This window comes from Zophobas morio, unplaced genomic scaffold (genome assembly GCF_036711695.1).
Source record: "Zophobas morio isolate AGI-343-1 ecotype UQ-CSIRO unplaced genomic scaffold, CSIRO_AGI_Zmor_V1 ptg000030l, whole genome shotgun sequence".
Taxonomy (NCBI): Eukaryota; Metazoa; Arthropoda; class Insecta; order Coleoptera; family Tenebrionidae; genus Zophobas; species Zophobas morio.
Genome location: NW_026972135.1, coordinates 4,707,669 through 4,726,840, shown reverse-complemented (window position 1 = coordinate 4,726,840; position 19,172 = coordinate 4,707,669). Strand labels below are relative to the sequence as shown.

At 35.7% G+C, this 19,172-nt stretch overlaps 2 protein-coding genes across 4 annotated transcripts in view; both read right to left on the bottom strand.

Annotated features, from left to right (window-relative positions):
* Window positions 1–135: 135 nt before the first annotated feature.
* LOC135138909 (uncharacterized) overlaps window positions 136–19,172 on the bottom strand; it is a 54,366-nt gene continuing 35,329 nt past the window's right edge. The window contains exon 3 of the mRNA XM_064068937.1: window positions 136–6,547. Coding sequence (XP_063925007.1) covers window positions 1,088–6,547 — 5,460 coding nt within the window. The 3' untranslated portion in view covers window positions 136–1,087. The remainder of the gene's footprint in view (window positions 6,548–19,172) is intronic.
* Window positions 9,714–17,339, bottom strand: LOC135138908 (uncharacterized). Of its 3 annotated transcripts, none has more exons than XM_064068934.1 (5): window positions 17,214–17,339; window positions 16,561–16,742; window positions 16,146–16,298; window positions 15,880–16,032; window positions 9,714–15,822 (listed from the first exon to the last, which is right to left on the bottom strand). In XM_064068934.1, the coding sequence occupies exons 2-5, from the start codon at window positions 16,717–16,719 to the stop codon at window positions 10,375–10,377; spliced, it is 5,913 nt and encodes a 1,970-aa protein (XP_063925004.1). In that variant the 5' UTR covers window positions 16,720–16,742; window positions 17,214–17,339; the 3' UTR covers window positions 9,714–10,374. The 3 variants fall into 3 exon arrangements, with proteins under 3 accessions (XP_063925004.1, XP_063925006.1, XP_063925005.1); XM_064068936.1 differs by having other exon boundaries at window positions 16,146–16,295; XM_064068935.1 differs by having other exon boundaries at window positions 16,561–16,739.

The window sequence follows — 19,172 nt, the reverse complement described above, 5'->3', positions numbered from 1 at the left end:
ATTCGTTACCATGGGCTTTCGCAGGAAAAATAGGTAATACATCTGGGTCACTTCATATCAGGTTCATCAAAGAAATCATTACATAATAAATATTAAATATGTATTAAAGAAAAGAAGTTACTAAATATTCTAGAAAGAAGAGCATAAGATTAATACTACATAATACATACAAATTACGCTGATTCTAAAAACTTCAGATATTAGGAGGTCGTCATTAATGCAAACAAATTGCTGTGCAAAACACTACCTCCATGGATCAGAAATTTCTTTAATCATATGGAACAATATGTAAGAAACACATTCAAATACATATTTTCACACAAAACGACAATTAATATAGTTATAATTAAACTTAAAATTACAATGGATGTGTATTAGGAAAACTTTGAACAGAAAATATAATTACAATAAAATTAACAATTAATTAAAAAAATAGATTTTGTACGGAAAAGTGAAATATAGAGAGCATTACTTAGAAAATTATTTTATTACAAAGTGTAAAAAAAACTTTAAAAGCTGAATATTTACACAGCGAAGTCAACTGATAATTAAAAAAAAAATACTTTTAAACCACAAAACCTAAATCAAGAAAATAATTCTATAATAAAAGATTGTGAACAAATATTTAGGTAAAAAATGGTGTACAAGAATGAAGTCTGTTGTAGCAACCCAGAGACTAAAGATATGTGGTTGTACTGGAGTATCATATATAAATAAATAAAAAAAACTGAACCTGCACTTCAGTCGAAAAACATTGTGTTTAAAAATAAAATATAGATAACTAAACTACTTCAAATTTTGGGCTTTGGAAAATGTGATAGGAAAAATTGAGTTAACAATTTGCCACGGGTTCTAGGGGGTTTTATAAATGATTCTAAAGGCATTCTGAAAGTATGTCTAGAGTTTGACAGTTCTCAGTGAACAATGGGTACAAAGCATTTATAGTTATACACATGCAAGTGCTTTCTGTCGTACATATAAAGTGATAGGCGGCACGCTTGCATAACCTACATCGACCCTATAATTATTGAACCATATTTGGCAAGTAACGAAATACAAAAATACCCTAAAATGATTGCGAATTTAATTATTTCGTTGCACCATTAAGTAGTAGAAACTCTACAATTTTTCTGTGCTGATATTTATACGCAATGTCAAGTGGTGTCCGACTTTGATTATCAGGACGATTGACATCTGCTCCGCATTTCACTAGACATTCGACGGCTTTTTCGTAACCGTTCAAACAAGCTGCGTAAAGCGGTGTCCAGCCATCATTTATCGAGCGATTGATTTCGGCTCCGCATTTCACTAGATATTCGATAGTTTTTTCGTGGCCTTTTGTGGCAGCGTTATAAAGCGGTGTCCTACCATGATTATCAACGCGGTTAATTTCGGCTTCGCATTTCACCAGATATTCGACAACCTTTTCGTGACCCTTGGAGCAAGCTATGTGAAGTGGTGTCCAGCCATTTTTATTTGATTTATCGATTTCAGCTTCGTGTTTCACTAGATATTCGACAATTTTTTGGTTGCCGTGCCAGGAAGCTGTGTAAAGCGGTGTCCAACCATTTTTATCAGCGTAATTGATTTCGGCTCCGAATTTCGTTAAGCATTCGACAATTTTTTCAAAATCTTTCGAGGAAGCGACGTGAAGGGGTGTTTCGTCTTTACTATTAGAGCGGTTGATGTCGGCTCCGTGTTTCACTAGACATTCGACAATTTCTTGGTGGCCGTTCGAGGTAGCTGCGTAAAGCGGTGTCCAGTCATTTTTATCAGCCCGATTGATTTGGGCTCCGCATTCCACTAGTCGTCTGACCATATTTTCGTTGCCGTTGGAAGCAGCTGCATGCAACGGTGTCCAGCCATCATCATTGGCGCGATTGATTTCAACTCCATATTTCACTAAGCATTCGACAATTTTGTCTTGATCATTCGACAAAACTGTGTCAAGTGATGTCAAATTCACGTCATTAGTGCGATTGATTTCGGCTCCGCATTTCACTAGGAATTGGACGATTTCTTCGTGGCCATTCAAAAAAGCTGCATTAAGCGGTGTCCATCCATCATTTGTAGAGCGATTGATTTCGGCTCCGGATTTCACTAGACATTCGACAATTTTTTCGTGGCCTTTCGAGGACGCTGAGTGAAGCGGTGCCCAACCATCACTATTGGCACGATTGACTTCGGCTCTATGATTCACTAAGCATTCCACAACTTTTTCGTGGCTTTCTAAGGACGCCGCATTAAGTGGTGTCTGACCATCATTATCAGCACAGTTGATTTCGGCTCCGCATTTCACTAGGCATTCGACAACTTTTTCGTGGCCGTTCGCCGAAGCTACGTAAAGCGGTGTTTTACCATCATTATTAGCACGATTTATTTCGGCTCCGTGGTTCACTAGGCATTCAACAATTTTTTCGTCACCATTCGCGGAAGCTGCGTACAGCGGTGTCTCACCATCATCATTACCGCGATTGATGTCGGCTCCCCTTTTCACTAGACATTCGACAATCCTTTCGTGGCAATGAGAGGAAGCTGTATAAAGCGGTGTCCGACCACCACTTGCAGCTTTGTTGATTTCGGCTTCGCAATTCACTAAGAATTCGACAGTTTTTTCGTGGCCTAACCACACAGCTGCATAAAGCGGAGTCCAATCAGACATATCAACGCAATTGATTTCGGCTCCATATTTCACTAGGCATTCGACCGTTTTTTCGTGACCGTTCAAGCAAGCTTGATGAAGCGGTCTGCGACCATTAGGTATAGCTCGATTGACTTCAAATCCGCATTTCAGTAGGCATTCAACAGTTTTTTGACGACCATTCGCGGCAGCTGCATAAAGCGGTGTCCACCCAGCCTCATCAGCACTATAGATTTGGGCTCCGTGATTCACTAGGTATTCGACAACGTTTTCGTGGCCGTTCGACGAAGCTGCGTAAAGCGATGTCCAGCCATTATCAACAACGTGGTTGATTTCAGCTTCGTGTCTCACTAGACACTCGACGATTTTTTCGTGGCCGTTCGACGAAGCTGTATAAAGTGGGGTCCGCCCACCATTTGTGGCACGATTGACTTCGGCTCCGCATTTCACTAGAAATTCGACGGTTTTTTCGTGGCCGTTGGACGCTGCTGAGTAAAGAGGAGTCCAACCACATTTATTATCAACGCGATTCATTTCGGCTTCGGTTTTAACAAAGTATTCTATGGCTCTTTGTGAAGCCATTGGCAACGGGGTTTCATGACTATATTCAACAATAAAATTTACTTCGTTACAAGAAGAGCCAGAAGTTTCGGAAATAACCGTTTTAACAGCGTCATCGTAACCCAACTGAGCAGAATAATACAAAATATTAATTCTATCATTTCTACTGTACGATCGTTGGAATTCCAATTTTCTTGACTTTAATAATTCCAGTTCCGCCCCCAAACTTTCACTTTCCCGACAACATTCCAGAGGCGTGATTTTCAGTAACGAATCTTGCTCAGAAATGTCACATTTGTTTAACAAAAACAGCAATGCCTCGTTATAATCTTCTGTGTCTAGTGACCCTTTAAACTCCCAATCGTTCTCGACTACATAAACATTATCTCTTTCTTCTACATCTAAACGTCGATGTCTTTGTCCCCAAGAACAAATGAGATGTAAGGCACTTCTTCCACCGTCGTCTTTACTCTTTATTGTTTCGTCATCATAATTCTTTAACTCGTTAAAATTTTTATACAAGACCGCAATGTGGACCGGTGATTTTTTACCAACTAAGATGTCGAAGAAAAACCGTACATTATTATACTTTGCATCAAAAAATATGTCCCTGCGTATCATTTTAAAATTTCTAGAAAAATACAAAGCAACAAAATACTCGGCAAAGGAAGCGTGCACGAATTGCGGAATGCCGTTTTGTAGTCCAGTGATGATACCAACAGTTGCTAAATCTTCAGAAACTACCTTTACATCTTGTGAGCAATCAATCTTAAACTCTTCAAAAATGTCTTCGGGAAAAATTAATTTAAGTGCGAACTTTTCATACTGCTCTAATTTTTCTTCTTTCTTCTTTCTGACTTCTTCTTCCCAGTAGTAACCTATTACCGGCACTTTGCCTCCGAAAAAGAACTTGAATTTTCCATCAATAAAATGGCTATATAAATCAGTAAAGAGAAAATTGCTGTTCAACAAATCTAAATAATCTTCATTTTGAAGAAATATCTCTGTGAGCATAAAAATCTGAAGAGGAATCCCCAAAATATCAATATGTTTTGTGAATGCAAACGTGGATTTAATTTTGTCGATCGTTCTTTTCATATCCCCAGAGGAAACAACAGTCTTAAGACGTTTTCTAATGTACTCTTCTTGATCACTGTCGCTCAACTGGTTAATACTCATTGACAACACGTTAAATTTTTTTTCAAGAGAGGACCTCAAGTGTTGCCTTGCGGTAACCCACTGAACGAAACCTTTTTGCGACAACATAAAGATCAAGTCTGAAGCAGCGTCCAAATTTTTGGTTAAAATTTCATCGAGAGCGTCCCACACGTAGACGACGTTGTTTTGCTTCAAACACATTTTGAAAAATTCTAGATCTAATTGTCCAAGATGTTGATATTTTTGGCTTAAGATGAATAATTCGAACCGATTTAAGTAATCTGATGCCTCACAAGTTTGTAAAGTTTTAGACAATGAATTAATATCTTGAGGATTCATGATCACCGTCCAATATTTAGAACAACAACCGTTTTTTAGACTTTTTGTTAACTCAGTTTTCCCCATTCCCGGGTCGTCTGTTATTAGATTAATGTGGTTGCTGAAACCGAAAGACCAAAATTCTTTTTCGTTTTTGGAATGATTATTTAACTTATAATTTTGCAATTCACCAACATCACCGTTACTTCGTATCCATTCTAAATTTTGACTATCAAGAAATTTAAAATGATGTACTATTTTGGAACCCAGTGTTTTAGAACACACGTTCTGAAAATCAAAGTCGCTACATTTATTCTTACTCACTATGAAAACAGGAGTCTGGAAAATTTCGAAATTTACAGCAGCGATAAAATCGTTTATATCAATTAGAGTATGCTCTCTGGATATTTTTAACTGTTCAGAATTCTCTTCACAATTGATAATGATAAAAGTGTCTTGATTAACATGTTCTAAATATTTAATATCAATAACATTGACCGATAAATTTCTTTCGATATAAAGATTGGGAAAAGCTTCCTTTTGTCCACCTATACAGAAAGGACCATTTGACATTTCTAAAAGTTCGTTTACCGTTACGTGCTTTAACAACACTTCATTTTGTTCGAAAGCAGTTTTCAAATTAACTTCATCTTTTCCCTGCAAGGAAACGGCAAAATTTTGTAGCACCTTATCATGTAACTCAAGTTTTGACTCTAAATGTGACAAGTTCTGAAAAACGGAACAATCTTCAATCCATTCCCTACACCCTCCATCACTAAGTAAAATGAATTTTTTATCACGACAAAGCTGAACAGCTTTTTCGATATTTTTGTGTTCTTTTACAATTAACGGACATTTGTCCATCAACCATAACAACTGCGTCAACAATTTATCGTCCAGATCTTCGAAAGTAGTTACTTTAACAGAGGAAAGAGAATATTGTGATCGAACTTTGTTTAGTTCTTTGAGATCAATATTTTTGTTCAAGTCGCCCCACAATTTTTTAACTTCGTTGCTGCCTTCTTTCAGCAATAACGTGATGTCGAACTGATAAATAGCGTCTCGAAGGATCCTCATATCGTCACTGACTGGACCAAAAGCAAAAGGTTCAATATAAGGAGAAAGCAAACGAAGTGCAATTAAACGTTGCGTAAATTTTTTGCTTAGTTTTTCCTTGAGCCCTTCTTTCAAACTCCATTCCGAAATGAACTTAAAATAAGCGTCGAATATTTCTTCGTTGGAACAGAACATCTCAGTAAATCTATCCATAGTTGATTTTGTAACAGTTTCCAACCGTTCTTGGTTAGTGTAAAAACGAAATCGTTCGAAGAATGTTTTGTATTGCTGAATTTTTTCGAAGTCTTCTTTACTCCACTTCTCTCCCATGATTTGAAATTTATACCAATAGTTTATATTTTTAGAGATTCCTAAATCCTCGGCACTGTTTTCTGAAGCTGACACTTTAATCAACTCTATGTGAAATTCTTCTCCTTCGAGTTTAAGTTTTGTTTTATCCGCAATGTTAAATTCCTTGTTGGTGAATAATATAAATCGTTGCGCTTTGTCCTGTATGTTTTTGGTGGAGTTGAAATATTTGGTTATGCTAAAATCTCCCTTTTTGCTTAATAGTTGTTGTTTGGTTAATGTTCCTCGACTGGTGTGTTTTAATTGTATTGCTTTGGTGTGACTTCCTCGATCTGTGTCAACTTCGATAACTACATCGTCGAAGTCACCGAAACTTGCATCGTTCGACGAAACGTAGAAATTTCTTATTTTACTGTCGCTTACCATTTGCAGTATAATGTTAGTCGTAATCATATCTTCGTACTTTCTTCCTTTATCGGTGGTACCAAGTCTTTTTTTAAAAGTCTAGAAACAAAACAAAAATGTAATTAAATTCAGACAAATTATAATAATGATATAAGCAAAGAAAATCCAACTCGAGATTTACAAAATTTATTAGAAGGTCTCATTTTAGTTCTCCTTCCTTCCACAGTTAATTACAAAAATAAGACCATAACTAGCTTATTATAAAAAAGAATTACTAGATATTTGCCTTTGTTGTTTCTGCATCTATATTTTTTGTCTCCGTTGGCTGCATATTTTCTTCAGTTGGATTGTGTTGATTGTCCACAAACGTCTTAACTTCTGCTTGCTGGAAAAAATACTTTTTCATTAAATTTGACATTTAAGTTATATTTCTACATATTCGTGTTTCTTTGCGAGTTATTCTAACCAGAAGATATAATTATACTTAATACCATTTTTAAAGAACCCGGATTTTCTTCATCTGACTGCTTGCGTAACACGCTATTATTTCCCTGTTCGTGTTTTTTTCGTCTTCTTAGCTCTATTTTTCGTTTTAATTGCTCTTCCAATTTCCTGATTTCTTCGTCGGAACTCGAGTCCATGACAACAACGTTGAATCTTATACTATTAAACGAGCAAAGTTTGTATATATATATATAAATATATATCTATATATATAATGGGTTTCTCGAAAACGGCTCTAACGATTTCGATGAAATTTACAGGTTGGGGGTTTTTTGGGTCAAGAAATCGATTCATCATAGTTTTAACTTCTGAAAATTACAGCTTCATACATTTTCAGCAATTTTCAGGCAGTGAATTATATTCGTTGCTAGGTAACATCGGATGACACTACACGAACACGAGATTGTTTTATAAGAGAAGTTTGGGTGACAGTCTGACAGTACGTTTGACGTACCTTTTTATCTTCAATTGTACGTACCGAAACATACTCCACTGTATAGAGGACGTTAAAATTCACCCTCTGAGGTAACAAAATTTACGGAAAACTAAACAGTGAGCGGATAAAAGGCACACGAAAGTGCGTTGAGTTAAGGTTATGTTGTCAAGCATTCATTTCAGAGGTTCGACGGTCAGGGTCAATATGTGATCGTTTTCCGGGATGGGACCGTATTATTTCAGTTTTTGGGCTCAACTTTTCGCACACTTTCGTAAGTGGCATCTTCGGGAGCAGGGTTGAGATTGAGAAATTAGGAATAACGCAAAAGAGCACGGTAACTCAGTATGTTAATCACACCAGAGGCGAAACCATTCTGGCAGTAAGAAAGTGGTTGTGACCTTTTTCTAGAGTCGAGAGAGAGAACTAGGAAAAAAAGAGAACGACAGAGAGAGAACTTGGGTAACAAATGAGATTTTAATAAAAATGTCAAGCAATAATTCCAGTTTTCCATTCTTTAATCTCTACATGTCACTCATCACTATTTAAAACAAAGACTGCTTATGGAATTTCTTTTTTAATGTGTATTTTTAACTAGCGCGTGTACTTCAAAATGCATACTATACGCATATTTATCTGTCCTAATCTGATCTAATACTACCAAACGAGCCGAGTGAAACTCGGTCAACCAGATATTGTATCTGATGAAAAAACATTCTGTCAAAATTCTAATCGGTGTAAGCTTTTGACAGTGACAAAGGTTGAACACTGTTAGGAAATATAAATACTCATATATTTACAGTTTAACCGTAATTTTCAACTTACCGGTCAAGAAGTCCACGTTTATAATGTCACAATTACAGCATTACTTCACAATTATTGCTCTGAACTTGTTACTCACTCGTATTGCAACAGTCTGTTTCCTTTGAAACCGTTTTGTTTAACACGATTCGATATCATTCTAAAAGCGGAATTAAGATAATTTCGTGTTATCAGCTCATTCATATACAGGGTCGCTAGAATGTATGGAAACGGTTAAATATCTTGGAAACCAATTGCACAAATCTAGTGAAATTAGGTATAGGTAGAGGTAGAAAAAGTTGTGCTCTAGTTATTTGTCGAAAAAAATTTTTCTTACTTCATTGTCGTGATACTCCTGGTCTGACTGTCTTCTTAAGCTTGTTCATCACAATCGAAACGGATTTATGTATTCCAAAGTCATGCTGCAGTAATAGTTATAAAAACCTTTACGCCAAATGATGTACAAATAAATAATAATTGGCCTTGAAAGTTAGGCTCCTATTCAACGGTATTCCGAATTCCACTTTCCTGTTCACATAAAAAACGGATCACATTTGTGTACTCATATCTATTATTAGACAACCTTATCATTTTTAAGTCTACAACATAACATCCGATGTGGTAATTTCAATTTTCCCTATACTAAATAATATTTTGAAAACATCCTTAAACAACCATAATACTTACATAACTTTTACGATTGCCAGGGAGCGGTTCACTTCAAAACAAACGCAATGTTATAAGAACTACGCTTTCAAAACAGATATTTTATTAAAGTTAAGTCGGACATCACAGTTCACGAATACTACACTTGGCGATAGCTGAAACTCGAATGTCCAAGACTTTTAACTACTCGGGCAGAAGAAATAATGGTACCTCCAATTTGAAGATTAAGATCTGAGTTTATTGCTTTTATTTTGTTTGGTGTGCCTAAAGTAATTGAAATATTATCCATTACGATCTTTATATAGTAAAGTAGGCTTTGATATTTTTTCTTTAAGTTGGATAAACTGATTCGATGATTTAGTTTTGTGTAGTCTGATTGACATTTCCTTTGAGATGAATTGCCACTTTCTACTTCATTTATTAGATCAGAATTATTAGACGCAATTTTTTAATCAAAAAAAAATTGCAATAAAAAGATGTTTTTTGCAGTTTTGGAAAGACAGGCCCGATCTTTCTTTCGAAGAAGTAACTATGAGGGTCTCGAACATATTTTCTGTAATGTAAAAATACGCTGGAACATACTTTTTAATTTTTTTTCTCATAGCTGGGAACATCACTGTGGCGAAAATTTTATCAACACGGGACCAAAATTTAAAAACATCACTATATGGCAAGCGAAAAGCAAGGGATTTACTTACAAATTATATGTTTCGGAAAGACCTGCAACGACTAATTTGGCAACTTAATGGAAAAAGCGAATATTTCACTGTAGATACTCTTTTGGCATATTCTAGGGAACAATTGGAATTTAAAGGGGGGCGATAATTAAACTTAAACTTACAATGGTTGTGTATTAGGAAAACTTTGAACCAAAAATATAATTACAATAAAATTAACAATTAATTAAAAAAATAGGTTTTGTACGGAAAAGTAAAATATAGAGAGCAAAATAAAGCTGAATATTTACACAGCGAAGTCAACTGAAATTAATAAAAATACTTTTAAACTACAAAACCTAAATCGAAAAAAATTCTTTAATAAAAAATTGTGAACAAATATTTAGGTAAAAAATGGTGTACAAGAATAAAGTCTGTTGTAGCAACCCAGAGACTAAGGATCTGTGGTTGTACTGGAGTATCATATATAAATTAATAAAAAAAACTGAACCTGCACTTCAGTTGAAAAACATTGTATTTGAAAAATAAAATATAGATAACTAAACTACTTCAAATTTTGGGCTTTGGAAAATGTGATAGGAAAAACTGAGTTAACAATTTGCCACGGGTTCTAGGGGGTTTTATAAATGATTCTAAAGGCATTCTGAAAGTATGCCTAGAGTTTGACAGTTCTCATTGAACAACGGGTACAAAGAATTTATAGTTATACACATGCAAGTGCTTTCTGTCGTACATATAAAGTGATAGGCGGCACGCTTGCATAACCTACATCTACCCTATAATTATTGAAACATATTTGACAAGTAACGAAATACAAAAATACCCTAAAATGATTGCGAATTTAATTATTTCGTTGCACCATTAAGTAGTAGAAACTCTACTATTTTTCTGTGCTGATATTTGTACGCTATGTCAAGTGGTGTCCGACTTTGATTATCAGGACGATTGACATCTGCTCCGCATTTCACTAGACATTCGACAGCTTTTTCGTAACCGTTCAAAGAAGCTGCGTAAAGCGGTGTCCAGCCACCATTATCAGCTCGATTGATTTCGGCTCCGCATTTCACTAGATATTCGATAGTTTTTTCGTGGCCTGTTGTGGCAGCGTTATAAAGCGGTGTCCTACCATGATTATCAACGCGGTTAATTTCGGCTTCGCATTTCACCAGACATTCGACAACCTTTTCGTGACCCTTGGAGCAAGCTATGTGAAGTGGTGTCCAACCATGTTTATTTGATTTATCGATTTCAGCTTCGTGTTTCACTAGATATTCGACAATTTTTTGGTTGCCGTGCCAGGAAGCTGTGTAAAGCGGTGTCCAACCCTCTTTATCAGCGTAATTGATTTCGGCTCCGAATTTTGTTAAGCATTCGACAATTTTTTCAAAGCCTTTCGAGGAAGCGACGTGAAGGGGTGTTTCGTCTTTACTATTAGAGCGGTTGATGTCGGCTCCGTGTTTCACTAGACATTCGACAATTTCTTGGTGGCCGTTCGAGGTAGCTGCGTAAAGCGGTGTCCAGTCATTTTTATCAGCCCGATTGATTTGGGCTCCGCATTCCACTAGTCGTCTGACCATATTTTCGTTGCCGTTGGAAGCAGCTGCATGCAACGGTGTCCAGCCATCATCATTGGCGCGATTGATTTCAACTCCATATTTCACTAAGCATTCGACAATTTTGTCTTGATCATTCGACAAAACTGTGTCAAGTGATGGCCAATTCACGTCATTAGTGAGATTGATTTCGGCTCCGTGTTTCACTAGGAATTGGACGATTTCTTCGTGGCCATTCAAAAAAGCTGCATTAAGCGGTGTCCATCCATCATTTGTAGAGCGATTGATTTCGGCTCCGGATTTCACTAGACATTCGACAATTTTTTCGTGGCCTTTCGAGGACGCTGAGTGAAGCGGTGTCCAACCATCACTATTGGCACGATTGATTTCGGCTCTATGTTCCACTAAGCATTCCACAACTTTTTCGTGGCTTTCTAAGGACGCCGCATTAAGTGGTGTCTGACCATCATTATCAGCACAGTTGATTTCGGCTCCGCAGTTCACTAGGCATTCGACTACTTTTTCGTGGCCATTCGCCGAAGCTACGTAAAGCGGTGTTTTACCATCATTATTAGCACGATTTATTTCGGCTCCGTGGTTCACTAGATATTCCACAATTTTTTCGTCACCATTCGAGGAAGCTGCGTAGAGCGGTGTCTCACCATCATCATTAGCGCGATTGATGTCGGCTCCCCTTTTCACTAGACATTCGACAATCCTTTCGTGGCAATGAGAGGAAGCTGTATAAAGCGGTGTCCGACCACCACTTGCAGCTTTGTTGATTTCCGCTTCGCAATTCACTAAGAATTCAACAGTTTTTTCGTGGCCTAACCACACAGCTGCATAAAGCGGAGTCCAATCAGACATATCAACGCAATTGATTTCGGCTCCATATTTCACTAGGCATTCGACCGTTTTTTCGTGACCGTTCAAGCAAGCTTCATGAAGCGGTCTGCGGCCATTAGGTATAGCTCGATTGACTTCAAATCCGCATTTCAGTAGGCATTCAACAGTATTTTGACGACCATTCGCGGCAGCTGCATAAAGCGGTGTCCACCCAGCGTCATCAGCACTATAGATTTTGGCTCCATGATTCACTAGGTATTCGACAACGTTTACGTGGCCGTTCGACGAAGCTGCATAAAGCGATGTCCAGCCATTATCAACAACGTGGTTGATTTCAGCACCGTGTCTCACTAGACACTCGACGATTTTTTCGTGGCCGTTCGACGAAGCTGTGTAAAGTGGGGTCCGCCCACCATTTGTGGCACGATTGACTTCGGCTCCGCATTTCACTAGTAATTCGACAGTTTTTTCGTGGCCGTTGGATGCTGCTGAGTAAAGAGGAGTCCAACCACATTTATTATCAACGCGATTCATTTCGGCTTCGGTTTTAACAAAGTATTCTATGGCTCTTTGTGAAGCCATTGGCAACGGGGTTTCATGACTATATTCAACAATAAAATTTACTTCGTTACAAGAAGAGCCAGAAGTTTCGGAAATAACCGTTTTAACAGCGTCATCGTAACCCAACTGAGCAGAATAATACAAAATATTAATTCTATCATTTCTACTGTACGATCGTTGGAATTCCAATTTGCTTGACTGTAATAATTCCAGTTCCGCCCCCAAACTTTCACTTTCCCGACAACATTCCAGAGGCGTGATTTTCAGTAACGAATCTTGCTCAGAAATGTCACATTTGTTTAACAAAAACAGCAATGCCGCGTTATAATCTTCTGTGTCTAGTGACCCTTTAAACACCCAATCGTTCTCGACTACATAAACATTATCTCTTTCTTCTACATCTAAACGTCGATGTCTTTGTCCCCAAGAACAAATGAGATGTAAGGCACTTCTTCCACCATCGTCTTTACGCTTTATTGTTTCGTCATCATAATTCTTTAATTCGTTAAAATTTTTGTACAAGACCGCAACGTGGACCGGTGATTTTTTACCAACTAACATGTCGAAGAAAAACCGTACATTGTTATACTTTGCATCAAAAAATATGTACCTGCGTATCATTTCAAAATTTCTAGAAAAATACAAAGCAACGAAATACTCGGCAAAGGAAGCGTGCACGAATTGCGGAATGCCGTTTTGTAGTCCAGTGATGATACCAACAGTTCCGCATTCATCAGAAACTGCCTTTACATCTTGTGAACAATCGATCTTTAACTCTTCAAAAATGTCTTCAGGAAAAATTAATTTAAGTGCGAACTTTTCATACTGCTTTAATTTTTCTTCTTTCTTCTTTCTGACTTCTTCTTCCCAGTAGTAACCTATTACCGGCACTTTGCCTCCGAAAAAGAACTTGAATTTTCCATCAATAAAATGGCTATATAAATCAGTAAAGAGAAAATTGCTGTTCAACAAGTCTAAATAATCTTCATTTTGAAGAAATATCTCTGTGAGCATAAAAATCTGAAGAGGAATCCCCAAAATATCAACATGTTTTGTGAATGCAAACGTGGATTTAATTTTGTCGATCGTTCTTTTCATATCCCCAGAGGAAACAACAGTCTCAAGACGTTTTCTAACGTACTTTTCTTGATCACTGTCGCTGAACTGGTTAATACTCACCGACAACACGTTAAATTTTTTTTCAAGAGAGGACTTCAAGTGTTGCCTTGCGGTAACCCACTGAACCAAACCTTTTTGCGATAACATGAAGATCAAGTCTGAAACAGCGTCGAAATTTTCGGTTAAAATTTCATCGAGAGCGTCCCACACGTAGACGACGTTGTTTTGCTTCAAACACATTTTGAAAAATTCTAAATCTAATTGTCCAAGATGTTGATATTTTTGGTTTAAGATGAATAATTCGAACCGATTTAAGTAATCTGATGCCTCACAAGTCTGTAAAGTTTTAGACAATGAATTAATATCGTGAGGATTCATGATCACCGTCCAATATTTAGAACAACAACCGTTTTTTAGACTTTTTGTTAACTCAGTTTTCCCCATTCCCGGGTCGTCTGTTATTAGATTAATGTGGTTGCTGAAACCGAAAGACCAAAATTCTTTTTCGTTTTTGGAATGATTATTTAACTTATAATTTTGCAATTCACCAACATCACCGTTACTTCGTATCCATTCTAAATTTTTACTATCAAAAAATTTGAAATGATGTACTATTTTGGAATCCAGTGTTTTAGAACACACTTTCTGAAAATCAAAGTCGCTACATTTATTCTTACTCACTATGAAAATAGGAGTCTGGAAAATATCGATATTTACAGCAGCGATAAAATCGTTTATATCAATTAGAGTATGCTCTCTGGATATTTTTAACTGTTCAGAATTCTCTTCACAATTGATAATGATAAAAGTGTCTTGATTAACATGTTCTAAATATTTAATATCGATAACATTGACCGATAAATTTCTTTCGATGTAAAGATTGGGAAAAGCTTCCTTTTGTCCGCCTATACAGCAAGAACCATTTGACATTTCTAAAAGTTCGTTTACCGTTACGTGCTTTAACAACACTTCATTTTGTTCGAAAGCAGTTTTCAAATTAACTTCATCTTTTCCTTGCAAAGAAATAGTAAAATTTTGTAGCACTTTTTCACATAAATCAAGTTTTGACTCTAGTTGTGACAAATTTTGAAACACGGAACGATCTATCATCCACTCTTTACATTTTCCTTCACCAAGCAAAACAAATTTTGCGTCATGGCATAACTGAATAGCTTTTTCCACATTTTCGTGTTCTTGCACGATTAATGGACATTTATCCATCAACCAAAATAATTGTGTCAACGTGTTTGCATCTATAGCTTCTAGTGTATCTATATTGTTAGAAGAAAGAGAATACAGTGCTCTTAGCCTGTTCAGTTCCTCAAAGTTAATGTCTTTGCCAGAATCGCTCCACAGTCCTTTAACTAAGTCGCGATTTCTTGTTACGGCCAAAGTAATATCGAACCCACAAATAGCATCTCGAACGATTTTCGCTTTGTCGTTAGCCGAACCATCAAATACAAAAGGTTCAACGTGAGTGGATAGCAACTGAAGAGCAATCGCACGTTGCATCATTTTCTTGCTTAATTTTTCCTTTTTCTCTTCGTTCATATTCCATTCTGCTATGACTTTAAGGTATTTGTCGAAAATGTCTTCCTTGGACTCAAACCTGGTATTAAAATTATTCACGGTTGAATTTTTAAGTGTTTCTACATAATCTTGGTTAGTGTAAAGACGAAAACGTTCGAAGAATGTTCGATAATTCTGGATTATTTCAGGATTTTGCATAGTCGATCCGTCTTCTATGATTTGAAATCTATAATAAGAAGTCCTTAAAAGGTCGAGACTGTCTTCACCTGACTCCTTAATCGGTTTCAAGTAAAACTGTTCTCCTTCGAGTTTAAATTGTGTTTTATCCGAAATATCCGTTCCGTAGGTAGTGAACAAAATAAATTGTTGCGCTGCGCCCTTTATGCCTTGGACGGAGTTGAAATATTTGGCTATGCTAAAGTTTCCCTTTTTCTTTGTTAAATCAAATGTATTGAAACATTTTTCGTTATTACTGTGTTTTAGCTGCATTGCTTTGGTTTCAATGCCCAGGTCTGTCTCAATTTCGATAACCACATCATCAAAATCGCCAAAATTTTGGTTGTTCGACGAAATGTAAAAGTCTCTTACTTTACTGTCGCTTACCAACTGAAGGATTATGTTAGCCATAATCATGTCTTCGTACTTTTGACCCTTGATGGTCGTTCCGGATCTTTTTTGAAAAGTCTGAAAATAAAACAACTAGTGATTAAACTGTACTGCAATTTTCTGCAATAAATTTACCTTTTCCAGAACAAACTTGTTTGTTGTTTCTGCATCTATTTTTCGTTGCTTGTTTGGAATTACACTTTCTTCAGTCACTTCTTTAATTTTTTTATTGTCTGCAGATGTCTTAATGGGTTTGTTTGGAGTACATTCTGCTCCTGTCAAATTTACCTGCAGAAAAAAATATTTTTAATTTACTAGAGACAAATAAATGATACTTTAATTTTTTGTCGCCTCAAAACTAAATAAGTAACCGAGATTTATTTCCTCTTTAATCCATTTACCTTTTTTGGAAAAAAATTATTCCTGGTTTCTGCACGTATTTTCCTTCTCTTCTTCGGATGCATACTTTCCTTAGTTACAACTTTAACGTATCGATTATCTCCAAATGCTTTAATTTGGCTATATTGGATATCATCTTTTGTGAAATCTATCTGCTGAAAAGAATATTTTTTTAATGTCTAAACAAACGCACGCTAAATATTAAATTTTGCGAGTTTGTCAAAAAAAAATAAATTTAAATAAAATTAGTAAAACTGTGTCTGGATTTCATAGAAATGAAAGCTTGGCACAAAATGGGTAACAAAACTTATTTAAACGTCATGATTTGACAATATATAAATATCTCTAGTGTGAATATATTCCAACATGGTAGCCAATATATTTTTTTATTGTAGTAAATAGAATGAATTATAATACCATTTTTGAAGAACAAGGATTTTCTTTAGATTCGTGAGTGTGCAACAGACTATTGCTTTTTTCTTCACGCTTTTTTCGTTTTCTTTGTTCTATTTTACGTTCTAAGTCTTTTATGTTTTCCTTCCACTTTTTGATTTCTTCGTCAGAACTGGAGCTCATGGTGACAACGTTCAATGTATCTGCTGAAAAAAGTACCATTTAGTAATCAATCTATCAATTAAAAGTAAATTAGTGGCGGTCAAAAACATAGTTCCTATTCCTACACTATATACCTACATCATTTTATCTTTGTAGTCTACCAAAAATTAATTACTATGCTAATCAAGAAAAAGGTTGTTGCCTTAATAAAAATTCGTGATAATAATTCAGATAAATCGTAAATTAAAAAGAATTGTGTTATTTGTAAAAAAAAACGTTAGATAATATCTACATGTTACGTGTTATGAAAACCATGATATTTGTTTGTTGCCATAAACACGAGCAAAATTCAATAAATTTAAAAAAAAAATTGTCTACAATTTTATCCCAAGTTGGCAACGATTAAATTTTCGTCAGCAGCCATCTTGTAATCACGAATTAGCAACATCGTCAAACTCAATTTAATTAATACCTACTAAATTCTTATATCAAAAAATACGTAATTCACAACTTACCCGTCACGAACTTTACCTTTTCTTTAAGGTTTACAGCAGCAGAAACTTGTAGTAATTATTTCATAATTATTATTGATCTGACTTTGTTACGCACTAGGTAGAACTGACATTATCTCTAATGTTTTGTTCAAAAACGGTGCGATATTCTAAAGCTAATGTCAACAAATCTGATAACTTATAAGTAGAGCTGTGCGGTTCAAATTTATTTATCCCCACTATCCGTCCCATCAGGCCAGCAGTGCAGGCCGCTGCAGTCTTGCCTTCCTCGCTTCTCGCTTCTCATTGTGTATTATTTTACATAATTCACATCAATCGTTTTATTGTCAACGAGACCGACACTTGAACATTATTAAAATTATTATTCTTATTATTTCGTGGGTATGGATTTTAAAATCATCAACTGATTTTCAGTGAACATTATTTTTCGCGTAAATTTCTTCGCGATACGTAACATCGGCTGCGAGACACTGGTCTCCCGTAGTAGGGGTCGATTCGCAACGTTTAAATTTGGACCGCACAGCTCTACTTATAAGCGTTATCAGGACCTTCAAGATATGAAAATTCCGGAAAAATATAGTGTGATCACGTAATTTTTTTTACTGAACTGTAATAGCGTTCATTAGACAAATGGCCAATTTATGGTTTTCTCGACGTTTCATAGCTTCTAAAATTTGGAAAAATAAGCCTTCAGTTGTTATCGGTCGTTTGTCTGTCTGACGTCAACAAAAAAAAATCAATACGAATTGAAGGAATCAAAAGACAAACATATTTATTTCAAAACATACACAGATATAACACTATGCAACAAATTAAAAAAAAATAAAATTCACAGAATGCACAGTATGTAGTTAAAATTTCTTACCTCAAACTCAATTGAGGATCATGCTTGAAAGAATCGTATCACATCAGGTTTCAAAGTGAAAAGTGTTTATTGAATTTTTTGAAATCATACAAAATTAATAAAACAAAGCTTCATTTTTCATTGAAAAAGGTCTTTTTTTTCGAACGATTGGCATTCTTATTGTAGCCAGATCTCGCAGTATCCCTCTGAAGACACCAACAGAAGTCTGCAAGCATGGGTGGATACATAAAAGCGATATTTTTACGATTAACTGCAATCAAGTGACCCAAAAAGTAAGAAAAACAAAACACCCGTTATATATGTTTTATGATGTGATATGGGTATAAAACATTTTTTTCTTTAGTATATGGAGTATAGGTACCCAACCTATCACATCAGGTATCACAATGAAAAGTGTTTATTGAATTTTTTGAAATCATACAAAATTAATAAAACAATACTTCATTTTTCATTAGAAAAGGTCTTTTTTTTCGAACGATTGGCATTCCTATTGTAGCCAGATCTCGCAGTATCCCTCTGAAGACACCAACAGAAGTGTGCAAGCATGGGTGGATACATAAAAGCGATATTTTTACGATTAAATGCAATCAAGTGTCTCAAAAAGTAAGAAAAACAAAACACCCGTTATCTATGTTTTGTGATGTGATATGAGTATAAAACATTTTTTTCTTTAGTATATGGAGTATACCCAACCTCAAACACTATCTGAACTTTCTGTGAATTTTTTAGTGTTGCATAGTGTAATTAATTCTACAAGTTATCACAAACACAATTTAGCGTAATGAAGCAATTTTTACAAAATAAGTGTAAGTAACAAATTTGTTAATCATTACAGTCGGTACATTTAAATATTTCTCTGAAAAGATCATGTACCTAATTCGTATTACGTGGTGATAATTTTGTCAAACACATTTCCTCTGTTATGTTCATTTTTAAGATGTGGACAAATTTAATGCTTACACTTCAGTATTTACCTTTCATACGTCTTAATTACTACTTTTTGAAACAAACACTACAAGTTTGGCAAAATATTATAGTTCACAGCATTCAAACTCAAGAGTCTGCATTAAACCTAAAATTATAAGAGTGAAACTGAA